At 46.0% G+C, this 19,864-nt stretch overlaps 1 protein-coding gene across 34 annotated transcripts in view; it reads left to right on the top strand.

Annotated features, from left to right (window-relative positions):
* TCF7L2 (transcription factor 7 like 2) overlaps window positions 1-19,864 on the top strand; it is a 198,607-nt gene that overhangs the window by 111,798 nt on the left and 66,945 nt on the right. For 14 of the 34 annotated variants that reach the window (XM_041745000.1, XM_041744996.1, XM_041744994.1 and 11 more), the window contains one exon: window positions 15,635-15,778. The exons of 17 other annotated variants lie outside the window; for them this stretch is intronic. In XM_041745000.1, the coding sequence (XP_041600934.1) occupies window positions 15,635-15,778 (144 nt within the window). The remainder of the gene's footprint in view (window positions 1-15,634; window positions 15,779-19,864) is intronic. 3 more of the 34 variants (XM_041745001.1, XM_041744993.1, XM_041745022.1) reach the window with 1 other exon arrangement.

The following is a 19,864-nucleotide window of genomic DNA, read 5'->3' as shown; positions in this document are numbered from 1 at the left end:
ACCTGGGCCTCAAGCAGGCTAACAACTTACCCAGACATGTTCTAAGGACCTTCCACATGGTCTTTATGTGTGATCCCGAGACAGTACCAAAAGGGGACTCTCAACCAGGGGACAACAGAAGCCCATGTGTGCTGTAGCTCAAGTGAGGAAACTTTTTTTACACAGTACTTCATGGAGATATAGTTCACATACCAGTAGTTCACCTGTTTAGAGTGGACGGTTCCCTGATTGTCCCGTATCCAGTTGTGCAGCCCTCCCTCTCGCCCAGGACCTCCATGCCCATTAGCAGTCACTCTCCATTTCCCACAGTTCTTCCAGTCCTAGATGGCACTACTGTATATTTCCTGTCTCTATGGCTTGGCCTGTTCTGGGCGTTTCATATAAACAGATTCCTGCAACATGGGGTCTTTGGGGATTGTTCCTTTCTCTTAGTGAAATGGGGAAACTATTGATAGAAGCTTGTCCAAGATACCCTTTTGGCACCTCAGTCCACTGGAATTCCATGACCTTTGCTTCCCTCTATGCTGTCTCGTGACCCTGTGTGCCCCAAGAAGCCAGACAATAGAAACACCCAAGTGAACTTCTTTAAAGATTTTACTTATTTATGGGAGAGAGAGCATAGGAGCACGAGCACGAGTGGGGGGAGGCAGAGGGAGAAGCAGACTGCCCACTGAGCAGGGAGCCCAATATGGGGCTCGATCCCAGGACCCCAGGATCATGACCTGAGCCAAAGGCAGATGCATAACTGATTGAACCACCCAGGGGCTGCACACCCCCCTCCCCCCCGCCCCAACAATCTTTTGAGTACAAATGAGCGTGTTGGAATGAGGAGTGGAATGCCTGGTGGGTTAGATCTGGCCCTTGGGTGGAATGGACTCCTTCCTTTTATTATTTATTTATTTATTTAAAAGATTTTATTTGTTTATTCATGATAGACATGGGGGCGGGGGCAGAAACACAGGCAGAGGGAGAAGCAGGCTCCTTGCTGGGAGCCCGACGTGGGACTTGATCCCCGGATCCCAGGATCACGTCCTGGGCCAAAGACTGGTGCTAAACCGCTGAGCCTCCCAGGGATCCCCTGACTCCTTCCTTTTAATACCCAGTGTCTCCCATGTCAGTGGGGAGAGGGAGATGAGCTGCCCAGGGAAGGTTGGGAATGAGGGTTCCTGGCGTTCCCTCTTGGGGCAAGGCCTGCTCTCAAGGTCCATCAGCCAGGAGAAGCTGGAGGAGCTGTCTCATGATGTTAGAGCAGATGTGGATGGCCTGAGCGCCTAGAGGGGCTCCGGGGTGGGGAGGGGATTGGGGAAACCTCCTTTTCCCTTGTGTCTTCTCACCCCCGTCTTGCTGATTTTCTCCCCTGGTTCACACTTTACACGGGGGAGCCTTTCACCTTCTCTGTTCCGGCGCAGCAGCTGTGAGGAATGTTATCAGTGTTGGGACTGGGCCCGGGAACAAACCTTGCTGGTGCCTGAACTGAAACCCGAGCTGAGCCCAAGGCAGCTGTGCCGGTTGTGTGTGAGCTGACTGCCTCCGAGCTGGTTGCGTGTCCTGCTGAGGTTTGTCCCTGCTGGTCCAACACGGGGACGGTGCACATCCTATCAGGCAGGTCGCATTGGTATAGATCCATGGAGGACTGTCACCTGTCTCCAAATGAGTGGGTTCCTGTGGGCCAGGGGGCTGGCCTGGGGCTGTGTGGTTGCCGAGGGAAGTAGAGTTGGGGTGCCCCTTCTTTAGTAACCTTCCCCAAAGGAGAAGGACTCTTCTGGCAAATGGCTGTTAATAAATGGGCAAAGTGCTTTTCAAGTTGCTCACTCACTTATAAACTAGTTAAATAAAAGGAACCAATACAGATGTTGTTCATGCTCAGAAAGCTGGCAGTAAAATAGGAGAAGTTTTTATTTGCTAGCACGTGACTTGGTGGGTGCTCATACCTTGGTTCTTGCCTTGATCTCTAGCCATCTGTTGTTTTCTGCCTGCCTTTTGGGTGGAAAAAACAAAACAAAACAAGAAACAGTGTGCTTGCTTTCCTGTATATGTCATGGTAATGATGTGGGGGTGGCACCGAGTCCAAGACCTTTCTGGTATCTTAGGGTAAACTGCAGAGACCAGGATTCTTGAGGTTTCTTACTAAATCCAGGTGTTAAGTGCTGAGTGATGAATCTGGCCTCTAAGCCAGAGCGACTATGCTATTCGTGTCTCCAGTGGTGGGTGTGTACCCTAGGAGGTGGGTGACCAGCCGTGTTTCCATACGGCAGAGCCAGGTGGCCTGGTGTGTGGGTGGAAGTGCAAGGCTGCTTCAGTCCTGCACTGTCCTCCTGATAGGGTGTGTGTGTGTCTGTCTGTCTTTCAAGCAGGTATCTTTCCAGTCTAGGGCTCTGACCGTGAGCTCCCAGGCTCCCTTTTTTCCTCTTGGGGCCTATAGAGAAATAACTGTCAACTTATCATTGTGCCAACCCTGAAAGCCTATGTTCTGATGTGATCATGAAAGTGTTTGGATTTCAGTGGTCACAAGATGTTCTTGACTCTTCCCTTCGGAGCTGCTTCCGGCCCCATTTCCATTCTTGCAAGCCTCCCAACCTGTTGGCCTCCGCATGAGTCACTGAGCCAGACTGCTGCCCATCCCAGTGGCCTGGATGACTCCGGGCGGGAGTTGCTGGCACAATGTCCAGAAAACAAACCACACCCCAGGAATGATGATGCATTGTCGCGTTTCTCTGCCTTGGACCAGAGGCACTGGGGTGTCATGATGGGCCTGGGGTTTGTACCTCTGCATCTGGTGCTGTTCTGGCCTCTTGTGTCCCTCACTGGTGAGCTGGCATGGCTGGGAGCATCCAGAGGATGTTCAGTTTGACTATAATTCCTCAAAGGTCAGCGAGGATGTTGATGGTAGCACCTCTCTTGCCTTGAGCACAAATGTGATCTTGGATCTCCTGGAGACTCGGACTAGCTTTATGCAGAACGTTCTAGATCTGTAAGTTAGACTGGGGCTTCATTCTTTATTTTATAGTTTGAACTCTTTTGTTAAGGAGATCAGAGGTAAAAATGTCATCGTTTTGCCAGCTGGCTACCAACAGATTCCCCTGACTTTGGAAAGGTATTAGTTTGAGTTTTCCTGAGGGACTAGATTATTTATTGTAGATCAGCAGATTACTAAAGCTCTGTGATTTTAAAGAGATCTAAACATAACTGGAACCCTTTCCTCCTTGCCTTGAGCCGCATACTAATCTTGCTAGTATTGTCACTTCATACATTTGTAAATGACAACATTAGGGACAATATTAAAAGAGTTGTAGGGCTCCCAGGACCTTGAACATAGCTGAAGGCTACACATTGGTCACTGAGAGCCTCCTGGGGACATGTGCATCACCATAGTTTTCTGGGTTTCCTAATTAGCATCCGAGTATTTGGATTAGGGTTGGGTGATTTTGCTGCTCCTACTACAGTGGTCCAGGTACTTTTCCAGGCCAGAACCTCCGGATCAGTCCATGCCAGGGGGGAATATATTCCTGCCAGTTACCTGTAACTCACTGGTTCTCAGCTGGGGCGATTTTGCTCCCCACGAGACATTTGACAATGTCAGGATGCATTTTTGGTTGTCACACTGGGCAGGGGATGCTACTGTCATCTAGTGGGTAGTAGGGATGCTGCTAGGGCAGCCCCCACCACAAGAGTGGTCATATGTCAGTAGTGCTGAGGTGGAGAATGCCTGCTTTTTAGCATAAATGATTATTGAGCAGCTGTCCCTCCTGAAACTACAGAAGAGATTCAGGCATAGGAAAGAATATTTTAAAACGAGTAGCACAGCAATTTGCAGATGTACAATCTAAGCTGTCTTTTTTTTTTTCACAGTTACTTTATGTACTTAATATCTTGGTTTACTAGAGTTTTCTTCAAAAAAAAAAAAAAGATCAATACGACACGAGCATGGTGTTATAAAAACTAGTAGCTTCTCAGGCTTCAGAAAGGTCTGTGACACAGAGAATAGCTTCATGAGCCGTGTTTTGTCTGCTGTGGTCCAGCAGTGGGTTTGTATCCTACTCTCTTGGTCAGTAGAAGAGGTAATGTGAAGTTAGTACATTTACATTTCTCAAAACCCTAGTCTTCTACTCTTCTGATCATCTTTTATTTTTTTAAAGTGAGAGATCCAAAACAAATCATCTTGCTTTTCCTGGAATACTACAAGTTTTTTGTTTGTTTTTGAAGGTATAGTTCCAGATCACCTTCTAGAATTTGCATTTTGCCTTCTAAATCGTGTTCTTAAAAGGAATCCTCTATTGACAGTACATCATAAATTTCATGGCTTCTCCATGACATTTCTGGGGGAAGTAAATGAAAGGTGTAAATTAAGAAAAGCAAGTGTTTGTGGTTCCCACTTTAACCTTCTGTTATGTTAAATGGCTTTGTTGAAGAGGGCTGTCACTGCTCTTGAAAACTTGGGAAAATCCACAGCAAGCTGTGCCATTAGTTGCCTTTGGGAGCACAGGATGTTTGATGTGAAAATTATATGGCCACATCTAATTGGGTGTATTTTCACCCCACCAGATATCAACTCAAGAGATGACTTCTTCCCCCTCCCCTGCTTTTTGAGCTAAAGTGTTTAACCTGAATTTCATGCTATTGAGAATTATATTCCAGTAATCCAAGTGCCATTCTCAAATATCTTTTGTTTGGTAGCATGTATGTATGACCCAACTGAGTAAGTTTCTAGACATCTGGCAAGAGCTGGTGATTAGTCCCTCCCTAGTTTGTAAAGGCCTATGACCCCAGGCTTTACACTCTTCCCTGTGCCCTGTGGAAACCTAGCCAGCCAGTAGAAAATAGGAAATAGAAGCTCATGGACCTCTGCTTCCTGTAAAATGGGAATAATAATTCTTAATCCTTCCTGTTTCCCAGAGTTGTGTTGTCGTTTCAAATGGAGTGTGCTCAGAATTCAAATAGAAAGCAGTTAGAGATAAGACAATGGCGATTGTGCGAATTGAAACATCAAAAAATAAGTTTATTCCCCTACCATACAGCTCACCCATTTGAAGTGCACGATTTAATGGTTTTTGGTGGATTTACAGAATTTTGCAGTCTTCACCCCAATTAGCTTCAGGAGATTTTTCATCACTCCCCATTTCCCCCAGTGCTTAGCCATCCCCCGCATCTACTCTCTGCCTTCATGGATTTGCCTCTTCTGGGCATTTCATACATTCAGAATGTTGAGCAATACGTGGTCCTCCTGTGACTGGCTTCTTTCACTCCACATAATGTTTACGGTATTCATCCATGTTGTGGCATTCATCAATATTTTGTTACTTTCTTATAGTCAAGTAATATTCCATCATATGGATAGATCCCATTTTGTTGACCTAATCAGCTGATGGTAGACGTCAGAATTTTAAAAATAAAAGCTAGATTATATTTGCTTTAATTTTCAAAATCATCCCTTCTCTCTTGGAAGTGCTCTTGTGATAAATACCATGATGGGGCAAAGATTTCCAAGTCTTTCAGTGGTCTTCCTACTTTAACAAGCTCTGACCTCAACAGGTTTTACCCGGGACCATATATTGGGTAAAGATGACTGTAGAGTTCCTGTTCTCCTTGAAACACAAGGCTTTTCATGTGTAAAGGTAATAACTGTTTTGCTGGTAACTTTTGCTGGGTTGGCTGAAGATTAAGACAGTATCTCCAGTGACTCAGACGTGTCCCTGATAGCAGGACTGTGTCCTTTGTCTTCATTTTCTCCTCGGGTGCTCATCGCTCAAATGGCATCCAAAAGATTGAGATCAGATGAGGTTAGTTCCAGCCTGGGGAGTCTTTTTTTTTTTTTTTTTTTTTAATTCTTGGTATGGGTGTGTGTGTGGTTTACTTGTTTGTTACTGTTTTGGTTGTTGGTTTTACCTGTTGTAAATATGTAGAGGCCCAGGTATGTTTACATTCTGGAGATAGGGAAATAGACTTGGTGCAGATATGCCCTACTGGCTGCAGTCTGCCCTGAGGTTGGTGTGGCCAAGGGCCTAGTTTCTCTGCTCTGGGTAGATCCAGCCCAGGTCAGCTGCCTTGTAATCGCTCCTGATCACTAGCCTCCAGTACCTGAGGGTATTAATATCTCTTAAGTACTGTGAGGAAAAGCTTTTCAGGGAAAACCTGTATTTTATTATTTTTTTCTTTATTGGCTGCATGTGTTAGACATAGGAAGATGAATTTCACTTTAAGGAGCAGGGAACCCTTAACAGTCTTTGAGAGAACCCTGAAAATTACGGGTTCTTTCAGAACCAGCTAAGTAAAGAGAACGTGTGTTCAGCATTCTGGGCTCTGTGTGTTATCAGGAGGATCCATCCGTTTAGTGGTGAAGAAATAGAAGTGAGATGGATGGAGTCCTCCAGTTTGTGGGTATACTTTCTCTGTTGCCTTATACATGCACACACAAGTGTAGGATATTTTTCTCTCTCAAGGCTCCCTTTAACCCCACTTTTACTAGCCAAGCATCTGACTCAGGCAGGGCCCACCTTGAGGAAAGCAGTGCTGCCTCCTGCCACATCACGACAGCCTGCACAAGACCTGTTGCGGTCGCTCTGGGCGTGTGCTCAAGTTATCTGATTGATGATAGCCCAGTTCTTTCTGAGGATGATGGAAAGGGGCCAGTGTCATTTGGAACCAAGGACTTGGTGAATGGAGCTGGTGAGCCTTTCCCCAAATTCTTGCATGCCTTCCTATTCTGAGTGAGATGGTGTCGTGGGTTGGTCCCGCCTGTGGGGAACCCATTGCTTTTGAATATCTATATCCTTATATCTTTCCACTGGGATCCCTCCTTTTATAATGTTGGGGGAGAACTTTATTCCAAACGATTTCAACTTAATACATGTTTTTGTGCAATTTGTATAGTGCTTTCGTAAACACTGAGAGGGTTGAAAGACCATTTTCTTGTAAGTCTGCCCTCGTCTGCACAGTGGCTCCGCTCCTATACCAGGAAGACCCTCTGGAGTTTGATGTTGTCAGGAAACATATTAGCAAAAAATAGTATGGTATCTAATGCTAATAATTGGTTAGTGGAAATGAGAAAAGAAGAAATGTAATTGGGGCTCCTGTGGTTAACAAGATGTGAATTATGAAAACGTTTCCAGGAGAGATTCCAGGGTTGTTCCAGAAACCTGCTATTTGCATTTTAAAACATTTGGTCTCCACTGACAGGGGAGGAGGGTGGTGTTTATCAACACTGCTTTCTCTTTCAGAGTAAAGCACTCCAAATTTCCTGAGTGGTAGCTAGATAGATCCCCAGGCATACCGGATGCCTGTGTGGCCCTTACGGCCATATTTAGTCCCGTTTTGGCTGCTTGTCTTTGTCTTCATAGGACATATGTTGGTTTTGAAGGAGAGGATCTACTGGTAGACCGTGTAAGTCCCAGTCAGCCCCCTTTGCTCCTCCTGCTTCCTGGATTCTGTGCAGTATTGCTCGTGGTCCCTGGTGACATGATACAGACCCGCGTTCCTTCCCAAGGGCTGGTCTGGGACAAGGAACCCCCCCTTTAGTGGGAATCTCATTAAAGACACAGTGTCACCTGCCCCCTGTGGGCTGGACTCCTACCGCTTCCTGCAGCCTGCGGTTCTTGGACCTGAGCTCATGCCTCCTAGTCTTTCCTTAGCGGTCACTGCTGGGTACAATACATGGGGTTCTATTTTGTGTCTACACTTGGGAATCAGCTCCTGTTCTTTTGAGTAATTGCTGAGCGTGTTTTGTTCTTGAGCTCAAGGCATTTTTTTTGTCTGGAGAGATTACACTGTTGAGGGCAAGGACTCTTAGTTCCACATGCAGGTAATGGAGATGGAGGTTGGTGGCAGGGAGAAGCTTCACTTCCCATGTGCTTGGGCCAGAGTGGATGGAACCTCTGCACTGTCCAAGGAGACAGATGGGAGAGATGCACCAGGGCTCTGCTAGTGTCTGGGTATCCAAGGAATTAGAATGGCCTCAGAAAGGGCTTTGTTGAGTGTTCCGCGAGGTCTGTTAGAAATTCATTCAGTTTTTTCCATGTCTTGGCTGATTTCCCAATATTAAGGTTAGCCATTCGACATTATTGCTTTTCATCCAGTAAAGCCTTGACCATCACTTAAAAAGGTAATTTAGTGTTAATACCAGCTAAAAAGGGATCCCTGGGTGGCGCCGCGGTTTGGCGCCTGCCTTTGGCCCAGGGCGCGATCCTGGAGACCCGGGATCGAATCCCACGTCGGGCTCCCGGTGCTTGGAGCCTGCTTCTCCCTCTGCCTGTGTCTCTGCCTCTCTCTCTCTCTCTCTGTGACTATCATAAATAAATAAATAATAAAAAAAAAGAAGTTAAAAAAAATACCAGCTAAAAAATAAAATTATCTTCTTTATTCAAAATTACCCAAGTAAGTTCTTTTTTACTTTATTCCAAACTTTTTTTTTTTTGAAAGATTTTATTTATTTATTAAAGAGACAGAGAGCATGAGAAGGGAGAGCAAGAGAGAGAGAATGAGCAGTGGGACAGGTCAGAGGGAGAGGGAGAAATAGGCCCCGCACTGAGCAGGGAGACTGACGCAGTGGCTCTATCCCAGGACCCCAGGATCATGACCTGAGCTGAAGGCAGATGCTTAACCTACTGAGCCATCGAGGCTCTCCCCCTACTCCAAATTCTTTAAGAAACTATTTTATACTTACTTTTCTTTTGTTGTAAGATACTGTTTCTTTTGTTGTTTATGATACTGTAATGAAAAAAAAGCTATGTTTTATCTCCAACTTCTCAATATTTGATATGTAGAAGTATTTTTTTCTTCCAGAAAACAACACAAGTTGGTAAAATTTTCTTTGAGCCAATAAGCATCTTTTGAAATGATGGTTCATATCCTCATTCATGATACCTTATCCCTCAAATCTTTTTCTTGGCCATGTATGGCTTTTATCTGGTAAAAGAAAACTTTAGGTATGACCTTTTCTCCTTGGATATAACTGTCTTCAGTAAATATCTCCTCTTATGATACAATGGCCACATCCAGAACTTGAGGCACATTGGATTTGTACTTAGAGCCATTCGCAGACCTAATGAGTTCCCCTGCTCTGTGTTCTGCTCACCCTGAAGAATTGCAGCCTGTGGGAGGTAGACTGGGCCCTTTGAAGGCACCTTCTAGTGACCTGACAAACTGAGCCTCAGAAATGCGGGCCACACAGCCAGTTAGTGGGTGATGGCGATGACTCTGCGGCCCTGCCTCTGTTTCTGTGCTGAGGTTGAGAAGACATGAACTTTGCCTTTTTTTTTTTTTTAAATATTTTATTTATTTATTCATGAGAGACACACAGGCAGAGGCATAGGCAGAGGGAGAAGCAGGCTCCCTGTGGGGAGACTGATGTGGAACTTAATCCCAGGACCCCGGGAGCACACCCTGAGCGAAAAGCAGACACTCAACCACTGAGCCTCCCAGGCGCCCCATATGATCAGTTCTTGAAAAATGGTGGTTAATTGGATAAGTAATGTAGGACAGTGCAAACATTTACAAAAGAAGTTATGCTACCAACCACCTTGCCAACCCAGGCGCCCTGTGAACTTTGCTTTATAAAAAGACACGTGTAAGGATGGACTTAACTTTCACTTCTTTTGTGTTCATCCTGTTTTGCCTTCCATTTGACCCTGGTCTTTCTCACTGAGATGAGGTTCTTGAGTGCCAAGGCAGACTTCACTTCTGCATCCCTTGAACATAGAGATGGTGATCATGTTTGACCCCATGCCAGCTCTGAGCAGGAGGCTCAGGGACAGTGACAGGGGAAGAAGGAATTGCAGTCCTTGTGTGGCCACTTGCCATTCTTGACTCTAGGCCACTGTCTTCCTTTTTTTTTTTTTTTAATTTTTATTTATTTATGATAGTCACACACACACAGAGAGAGAGAGAGAGGCAGAGACACAGGCAGAGGGAGAAGCAGGCTCCATGCACCGGGAGCCCGACGTGGGATTCGATCCCAGGTCTCCAGGATCGCGCCCTGGGCCAAAGGCAGGCGCTAAACCGCTGTACCACCCAGGGATCCCTAGGCCACTGTCTTCCATAAGTGATGACATTTGCCCACCTCCATGTGCATGCAGGTGTGCACACATGTGCCAACATGTATGTACCTCGCATAGACTCTCACGCTTTGTCACTTGCACACACTCACAGTTTGGAAATGTAACCACAAATAAAAGATGTTGCTTTCTGTTTGCCACGTCAATGATCATGTCGTGGTTTGGCTTTAATGATAAAAATGGTGACTTGTCTGTCTGTAGCTCTGATTACAGTTTCTTTGCATCTGTGTTAAGTTGTTTGACAACATATTTTGAACGTAATTAGTTCCCACCAAAGTTACCTCACCTTCAGAGGTGAGAATTATTGATGGCGCTTAAAGCATAGAGCAGCATGACCTGTACAGACCTGAACTCTCTTTCCAAGGTGACATGTGTATGTGGGCTTTGGTTGTCTGGGTGGGTGGTTGGATGAGTGGCTGCTATTGCTTCTTATCTGGCGTCCTTTTTCTACACACGTGTGTGTATATATATGTGAGTAAATGATTAAGAGATGGGATTTTATGCTCTTAGCAATTAAAAAAATTGTCATTTTGCTCATTGGCTTCTCTAGTGGTATGGCTCTTGCCAGTGCCTTTCTCTTAAATGGATTTCTTTCTTTTTTTCAATTAAAGATTTTATTTAATTATTTGAGAGAGATAAAGCACGCGTGCCTGCATGTGCACACATGAGTAGTGGGGAGAAGCAGAGGGAGAGGGAGAAGCAGGCCACCTGCTGGCCTCTATCCCAGGGCCCTGGGATCATGACCTGAGCTGAAGGCAGATGCTTAACCAACTGAGCCACCTAGGCGCCCCTTAAATGGATTTCTTATTCCTCCAAAGATACTGCAGTTTCAAAATAAAATTCTTCCATGTTATATATAGAACCCTGAACTCCCCATTTTTAAAGTCTGGTTTTGCTTTGTTCTTCTCTGTGTAGTCCTGGGTAGGTCCTTTTATGTCTAGACGTAGAGGTTTAAAATAAAAATGATAAAGAATTTGATTACACAATTTCTAAGATCCAGTTCATTTCACAATTCTGATTTCTCTCAGAGACCCAGAAATAATCCTTTCCCTCTTGCTTGGGGGAGGAAACACATAAAAAACACAACTCAAATATATTAAGGTTTTCCAGAGAAACATAACCAATAGTTTTGTGTGTGTGTGTGTGTGTGTGTGTGTGTGTGTGTGTAAAAAGAGATTTATTGTGAGGAATTGGCTTAGACAATATTGAAGACAAGCAAGTCCGAAGATCTGCAGTAGGCACAGATGTGGGAGAGCTTATGATGTCGTCCAGTCTGCATTCAGAGGCCTGGGAGCCACATGAGCTGACAGTGTAGTTCATGTCCAAAGGCTGGCAGGCTTGAGCCCCTGGAAGAGCCAAGGTTGCAGTTGGAGTCTGAAGGTGTAGAAAAGTCAGTGCTCCACCTGAAGGCAACCAGGCCGGAGAAAGAATCCCTCCTTGGGGGGAGGACCAGCCTTTTGTTATTCAGGCCTTCACCGGATTGGATGAGGCCCACCTACATGAGAGAGGGCATCAGTTTTAGTCTGCCAGTTTTTTTGTTTTGTTTTTGTTTTTTTTGTTTGTTTGTTTTGTTTTATAGAGAGGGAGTAGGGAGGGGCAGAGGGACAAGGAGAAAGAGAGAATCGTAAGCAAGCTCCACACCCAGCATGGAGCCTGACATGGGACTTTATCTCACAACCCCAAGATCATGACCTGAGCCAAAATCAAGAGCTGGATGCTTAATTGACTGAGCCACCCAGGGGCCCCTAGTCTGTTAGTTTTAATGTTGAACTTGTCCAAAAAAATAGAGAAACACTCAGAATAATGTTTGTCCTGAGTATCTGGGCACCCAGTGGCACAGTCAGGTCGACACATGAAATTAACCATCACATCAAACTTCTCCAAGACAAAATTGAAAACTTTTGACTTTTTAGTTCTATCTGAAGGGTGGGCTCAGAATTCGCCCAGTAGTCAATAGCTGTTGGCCAAATCGAGTCTGAATAACATTATTTCATATACCATCTTTATCTCTTGAGGCTTTAGTGTTTTTTTAGGGTTTTTGTTTCTTAAATGCTTTGAGGTCCTCTTTCTATACTCTTTTTTATTTTTCCTGGCAAAGCAAATCAGACTTCATTGGGTTCCACTCTACTGTATTAATATTTGAATATTACCCAGCCATTTGTTGAAGGGTGGCCCTAAGCTCAGAAAGAAACAGAACAGTAGAGGACGCAAACATTGTCACAACTTTTTTTGTGACACATCTTGATTCTTGATCTGTGTGGCCATGCCCAGAACTGGTCAGCACTCTGTGTCATCAGGTGCTGAGTCACCAGTAAAAATGAAACCCGCCACCCGCTCTGTCTGCTTTCTCTCTTGACATGCCACAGTTTCAGATCTTCACCTTGCTCTGGCGAAATGCATCTCTCAGAAGTTCTGTGTCACAGGTGGTGTAGCTGGAGAGAGCTAGGAGGCAGATTTTGGTGCTGTTAAGTATCTGCAGCTCCATCTTTCTGGAGACCACATCTTAAAATAGGTCAGTGTGGCTAGTGGTGTCAGTGTGGCTAGTGCTAGAGGAGCAGGAGGGCTGGATGTCAGTTCCTTCAGGTGTTGTTGTTCAGGGTCCCTCTCCCTGTCCCAGAAAGTGGCCACAAGCTACATTCATTCTTCTCTCAAAAAATACCAAGTGCCTACTCCAAAATACTGCCTTATCACAACCCCCTTGCCTGCCATGAGCATGAGGCTCACAAGGCCTTCATTTACTTTTTCCTGGAGAATCTCTAGTTTTTTCCACATTACCCCTTGATTTGTAGATGGACAGTTATTGCTATCAGTCTGGCTTTGGTGACTAGACTGTTCCAGTCAAGATTCCTTTCTCTCAAATTGGCCTGAGCAAAATAAATGTATTGACCCACAGCTCATGATTGAAAAGTGCACAGGTGGCGTGCATCAGGCATAGCTGGATCCAGGGGCCTATTTACCAGGCCACCATTTCTTTCCTTGGCTTTGGGTTGATGTCACCTCATGAAAGCAGGTAGAAGTCCAGAGAGAGCTTACCTTCCCCCGTAATTCTGAACCAGTGGTTGTGGTCAGGAGGTGTAGTATGCTGAGTGCAATTGGACTGAGGGGTTCACCTCACATAAACTATGTGGCTTGAGAGGTGGGTGGTACCTTCTAAACAATTCAGGGTATTGCTACTGGAAAAAACCGTGAATGGATGCTGAGCAGAAAACTTGGTGGATGTCTGCTTTTTAATCTTTAGGATCCGCTGAAGAGTTTCATATAAGGGGAGACTCCACTACAGTCCTTTCACGTTACAGAATGATTTTGTATTTCTATATACATTTGCATTTCTTTATAAGGCATTTTTTAACCCTCCATAATTTGAAGTGGCTTAGAAGACTTCATATTATGCACAAAGATTGGAAATGAATATTTAAAGGAATGAGAAAAGACAAAAGAAAAAAAGAAAAGCAGCGTAGGCCCAGAAGAGAAGATGATGATAAAGTTAATCTCATATGTCTCAAAGCTGGGAGCTCCTACAGAATAATTGCTTGAAGTGACGTGCAGATTTGGCTCTGAGGTTCCCAGGAATGGCGGGTCTGAATCTTAGAGGGTGTGTGTGTGTGTGTGTGTGTGTGTGTGTGTGTGTGTATGTGTGTAAGTAACATGTCCTCCTAAGCCACAGGCCCCTCTGGGAGTATGGACCCCGAGGAAAGGCCATGGGAAGATCATAAAGATGCTGTGGTCTTAGATACATTTCTTCTCCAAAGTCCTCTGGGGCGCCTGCCCTTGGGAGCCTTGGCTCTTTGCTGTCAGCACCGGGTTAGAAAACAAAGCAAACAGACAGGGATTTAAACCTCCATATTGCTGGGTTCCTTCCAGGAACAATCGGAGGGTTAGACCATGTCACCTCTAGTGGGAGACAGTAAGGTGAGTCACCCCTATAACAAGGCAGAGTAGGATTACCTTAATTGTAAAGCTGGGCTGATGTTGAAAATGGACTCCTGCTTGCTTAATGACTCACATTCCTGTTTACAAACGAGTGCTGTGGAGAAATGCAGAGTGGGAGGTTCTGTTTCCCAGACGGAGACCAGAGACCTCTGGGCACGGGCAACTAGTGCTTCCTCTGAGGCCTTGGGCTGCCCCTTCTGGGGCGCAGACCTCGGGGCTTCCGGCAATGGTGGCTTTCCAGGGCCAGATCCAGGGATAGCTGCATCCAGCTAGGACCCTGGGGTAGCACCAGTTTGCTGGTCACATGGCCCCTTCCCCTTTTGGGAGTTCACATGGCCTTGGGATGGGTTTAATCCACCTGGATACTCCTCTGCCCCACATCAAGGGGGGACCAGGTAATATGGTGACCATGTAAATTGCTCCGGAAATGTGGTTGCTGTTTTATAGAATTTGTCCTTTATTTCCATCGACTTCCTATCTCTCAGAGTCTTTAGCACCCACTGTGCCCCTTCTGATGTTGGGTGAATATCAGAACATAAGATAATTGAGTTTTGTGCTCAATGTCGTAGTCTTAACCTTGAGTTCTTTTATTCAGGATTAAGAAGGGTGAATAATTTATTTATGGCATTTTTTTTCCATGTAAACCCTTTAAAAACTAGAGTAGAAAAGTCATACATCCATACAAAGGACATAGACATTTTCCTTTTTAAAAGACGGTGAGAATGATACTTCTTTGCTGTAAAATAGCTCTTCTTGGACCCCAGGTCTCTCTTTACGCCCCTAAATTCTCTATCCTGTTTATAGAGCAGTAGTCAACATCTGGATGGGCAACCGAGTCTACACAGCAGCGCCATGAGTTGAGTGAGACCTGGTCCATATTCCCCTTCTGCCATTTACTAGCTGTGTGACCTTGGGCATGCTCCTTAACGTCTCTGAGTCAGTTTCCTCCTCTGCAAAATGGGCATGACGATACCTACCTCACAGGGTGGTTGTGAGGAGCTGCAGAAAAACAGGCACATTCCTGTCTAGAGCCCCAAACAGAGTAGGCAGTCAGTGAACTGAAGCCGCTGGCCTGCTGGAGCTCCAGCTGGGCTGAAATGCAGTGCAGCACATACTTCTTGAGCACTCAAGCTGTGTGCAGCCAGATGTTTCCCAGAGGTCCAGAGATGTAAGCGTAGCCACCTGTCCGAAAAATGGTAGAGCGGCAGAGGGGGAGGTGACCAGAGAGATCCTCCAGTAGCTCCCGTATTGGGTGGAGCCATATGTAATTGCGTTTTTGTAGGGTAGAAATACCAGCAGTCTTACGTGGCTTAGATGAATAGAGGATTCAGTAAGGTAAGTTGAGAGAGAGAGAGGGAATGCTGGCCAGCTGGGCCGCGTCCCCTGGGGGAAGGCTGGGCAGAGGGGGGCACAGCGGGCAGGGATGCAGCGGAAAAGCTGCACATAGAGGAGGCTGTGCTTACGGAGGGGGCCCGAAGCTAGAAGCCAGGGAGGTGGAAGAGTCCTGGGGTCGCCACGGGAGCCAGAGTCCTCCTTGCTTGGAGTTTGCCGAGAAGTGTGGGGTCAGGGAAGCAAGTCCTGCTGGGGACCGCGAATACCTCGGTGACTTCGTCCCCCTCCCTCCCAAGCCTCACTCTGTTCCCGTTTCTTCCTGGCAGCAGTGCCCCCTCCCTTGCTGCACTCAGGGACATGACTGTCAGCACTTCTACCCCCCCTCAGACTTCACTGTCAGCACTCAAGTCTTCAGGGACATGAAAAGGAGCCACTCCTTACACAAGGTTGGGGAGCCCTGGTGTTTGGAGGTAGGTCCCGGAGCAGAACGACGGTATGAGATGAGCTAGCTCTGAACTGAAACCACCCATCCAAAGTTTGCTTTGTGCCAGGGCAGGGCCCCTGAGTGCGCCACGGCCCCTGAGTTCCCGGCATCTTGCTGTCCTGTCGGGTGCCATGCTGTCTGGGTGTCGTGATCACTGATAGGTTTATCATAGCCATAAGGATGCCAGTTTACGAGGAGAGGGTGGAGGGTGGTGCTCCCATGAACCCAAGGTGCCCGGCTCCCAGGAAAGGCCACACGTGGTCCAGTGTCCTGTGTGGCTTCTGTGAGAAGGATGAACACTCTGTTATCCCATTCAGCTTGACCCCCAGGAAATGCTTTCCTGGCACATTCCACAGCTCCCAGAAGAAAGAGAAGCTATTACCTAAATTTTGCCTTTGTTCTGAGTTATTTAGAACTTAGAGATTCTCTTGGAGAATTCAGGGTGCTGAGAAATGCCCAGTCCTCTGCAGTGGTACCTTCCTGAGGCAGCCGTGAATGGCTTTTCTCGCAGACGTGGCTGTCCAAGGACGGGAAGCATTGTTCATTTCCTTTAAATCATTCAATACGGTGTCAGTACCCCACACTGCTCCATGCTTGGGAACGACAGTTCTCTTCAAATCAGGAATCCCGAAGAATAAAGACCGTGTAGATCATGCTTTCCTTCTCAGAAAAGCAAAAGTCAACACAGATGATAAATTTTTAAAGGAACTCTTTAAGACTTAAATGGCAAATGATTTAGTATTAATATTAGTTTTTTTTTTTTCAAAAGAAAAATGAATATTTAAGAGCCAATTAGTGAGACTTCTATCCTTTAAAACCATTGATACTCTACCTACTACGTGCTGGGTGCTGTGTTGGGCATTAGGGCCTAATATTGGGATGCATTTCTTTCTCATCATTCTTGTTTCTGGACTTTAAAGATGTTTCACAAAATTGGAATTGGACCTTACAGTAGTTTGATATTTTCTTCTCACTTGACGTGACACCAAGGATGCTTCTGGATACTACAACGTGTCTTGATTCTGGTCGGTGACTTCATGTGTTAGTGTCTTGCGGAGACCTTCCTATGTAGAGGGGCCCCCCTTTGGCCAGATGTGAATAAAACTGAGGATGTTTCTGGTCCCTTCCTCATCCACTAATGGTGCCTGTACTCAGACTTCCTGGAGCCGGTGAATGCAGGAAGCCCATGTCCTTTGATGGATCTGGGCGTGACAGGACAGGGAGGCCTTCTTCTGTGCAGCAGCCTTGGCCTGAGAGAAGCCTTTCCTCAGCAGCTGCCCACTGGTCCAGCTTTTAACAAGTGTAGCGGCTGGTCCTCTGGCCACAGATGATAAGGCCCTGCCGCTCATGGCTGTCCCTCCACCAGGGCCTGGCAAATGGTAACTCATTAATCTTTGGTCAGAGTTATGAGGCAGATAAAGGAGAACCAGGCACCCATTTTGAGTATGAGGAAAATAAAACAGGAAGACTGGGTTTCTTCCTTATAACTTGAGATCCTTGATGCTGGTGACTATGTTCATTTCTTGGCTCTGCCCTCAGGACACAGAAACATCTCGGGGAAGCACCAGTCCACCCCACTTCCAGGATCAGGTCTAAGTCTCTGAACTGTGAACAGGCCAGACACACAGACACCGCCCATGAGCTGTAGGAACTTGGACAAAGTTACCCAGCTTCTCTGCCTCAGTTGCCCTGCCGGTGAAGGGGAATCACACATGGGGAGCTGTGAGCACCCAGTGAGTCGAAGCGTACAAAGTGGGGCTTGGCCGGAGGAGCTGGGGTCCAGCACGAGCCCTGGGGCATCACATGCTGAGAGCGTGTCGGTGTGAGGGGCCAGCCCCTGCTGGGCAGCTCAGTTGGACAGCCTGCTTTGCTGGCGGCGTTGGCACGGCATCGCTAGTTAGGTATCCTCTGTAGTACTTTCTACTTCACGAATCGTGGGCAAGGGAAACCCCGATCCACAGTGTGGGTGTGCTAGGGGCAGCTCTGGGTAGCGTAGTGGAAACCACACGAGATGGGAGTCAGAAGTAGGATTGAGTGCAGCGTTCCCTCACCTCTGTTGGCAAGAGGCTTTACCCCTCTTTACCCCTTTTACACCCGCTGTGTCTGTAAAAGGGGATGGGCGTGGAACACCTGCCCAGCCTGCTTCCAGGGGGCACCAGAGCAAGATTTTACACAGCACCTCCTATGGGCCAGGCGCTCCTGTAAGGGCTTTGCTTATAGTTACTCTTCAGAACCTGAGGACCATCCCAAGAGGGAGATGCTGCGATCCCTTCTTGCAAGGGAGCCACAGGGAGGTGTAGCAACTGCTTGGGATCACACAGCACAGGGGCGGAGCCATAAAACTGCTGTTACTGAAGACCACGGCAACAGCCCATGGTTCCGAGTCTTCCATACCAGCCGTCCTCAACTTGCTAAAGGACATATGTCAGTCCTTCTCAGGGGCTGGGAGGAAGGTTTTGATATGGGACATTCAGAGTCCAGTTTCTGCTTTACCACCACCACATTCGGGTCACTCTCTACCCCAGCCAGACTGAACTTTCAGTTTCCTCCCTCTTTTTTCCTTGCAAGTTGGCTGGATTCTGTTATTTCAGCCCTGTCCTCCAGGGAAGTAAGGTTGGTGGACCAGTTGAATAAATATGACTAAGAAAGTCAATATCCACCTGGGCAGGCGTGAGTCACTTTTTTCTAGTTAGCTATTCATGTACATTTTTAAAACTAGTCACACAAAGTCATTGCATTGGGGCTATTAACATGTTTAATAGTGACAATAATAGGGTGTGACCTGTGGCATAAGTGCATTCAGATAAGAAAGAGTGTTTTTTCCTGTAATTGCTTAGTTAATACCATTTTCACGGAAATGCTTGCAACAACCTTTTAAAAAGTTCTTTGTCTGAATCTTTTCCCTTATTCCTTGCTTCCTCTTTTTCAGAGGTTCTATAAATTTTTCCTGATCAGTGGCCGACGATTAGCAAGATGGCACGCTCTGTCCCTATTGATGTTTTGGGTGACTTACCTTTTTGGTGATGTTGAGCCTATTTTTATTTTGTATTTAGGGATATGGGAGTGAGTGTGTGTGTATGTGTGTATTTGGGGTGCACCTTATTGTTGATGCTTATTAATCTCTCAACTTACACATTTAAGGAAAAAAAAGAGACATCTGCTCACTTTGCAAAGCTAGTTGCACAGACAGGGAGTGAACCATTTTGGTGAAGGAGGAAATGAAACTTTTCTTAGGTTTATTAGACCACATCCTATAAATCTGTGGCTTATTATATGTCTGATTTCTGAAAAGCATGGCATCACAGCTGAAGTTTTATTTTTGCTTGTTAGTCATTGAAACAAATATAGATATTGCTTCATTTCCTTGGTACTCTATTTTTCAATACACATTATGTATGGAAAATCTGGATTTACACAACAAAGTACATTAGAGGGGAAGTCTTTGCTTTATAAATCTCTGCATTGGAACTTTGCTAGCATTCTTTTATGCTAAAATGTTTAATTTGTCTTCCTACTCTGGATTGCATAGAGAAGCAATGAGAAAACAGTAAAAGTTCCTCTCAAAGGCAATGTTAATATTTTGACAGACTTCCTTCCAGTCTTTTAAGAGATGTGTTTAGAAAATCATAGGCTGGCTCATATCATATTATATGCAATTTTCTGTTTATTTTACATCTCTCCAGATGGGAGCACTTTCCTACGTATTCCATGAAGAGTCTTTGTAACACTTCTGATGGTTGCCCATTCTAGATGTGGGTATCCCCTCAGTAGGCTTAGTCATGGCCCTACTGCAAACAAACTGTTTCTAAAATTCCACTGTTACAGTGTAGCTGCATTGCACATGGAAGCAGATGTGAGTTAAAAATGATGAGGGCAAAATGACCCAGACAGTCCATACTGCCCTCATGATTAGTATGACCCATAGCTTCGTGGGTACAGCCCTGGATCATTTTGTGCTGGCCGACCAGCAGGTTCATCCCCCCCGGCCCAATTCATTCTCAGGGTGGGAGCACTCGTGAGACCACCGGTGTTGTTACTTCTATCTCTCATTCTCTCCTTGCAGAGCTTCCTT

The sequence above is a fragment of the Vulpes lagopus genome, chromosome 2, assembly GCF_018345385.1.
Source record: "Vulpes lagopus strain Blue_001 chromosome 2, ASM1834538v1, whole genome shotgun sequence".
Taxonomy (NCBI): domain Eukaryota; kingdom Metazoa; phylum Chordata; class Mammalia; order Carnivora; family Canidae; genus Vulpes; species Vulpes lagopus.
The sequence above is the reverse complement of the archived record's forward strand: the minus strand, read 5'-3'. Positions and strand labels throughout refer to the sequence as shown.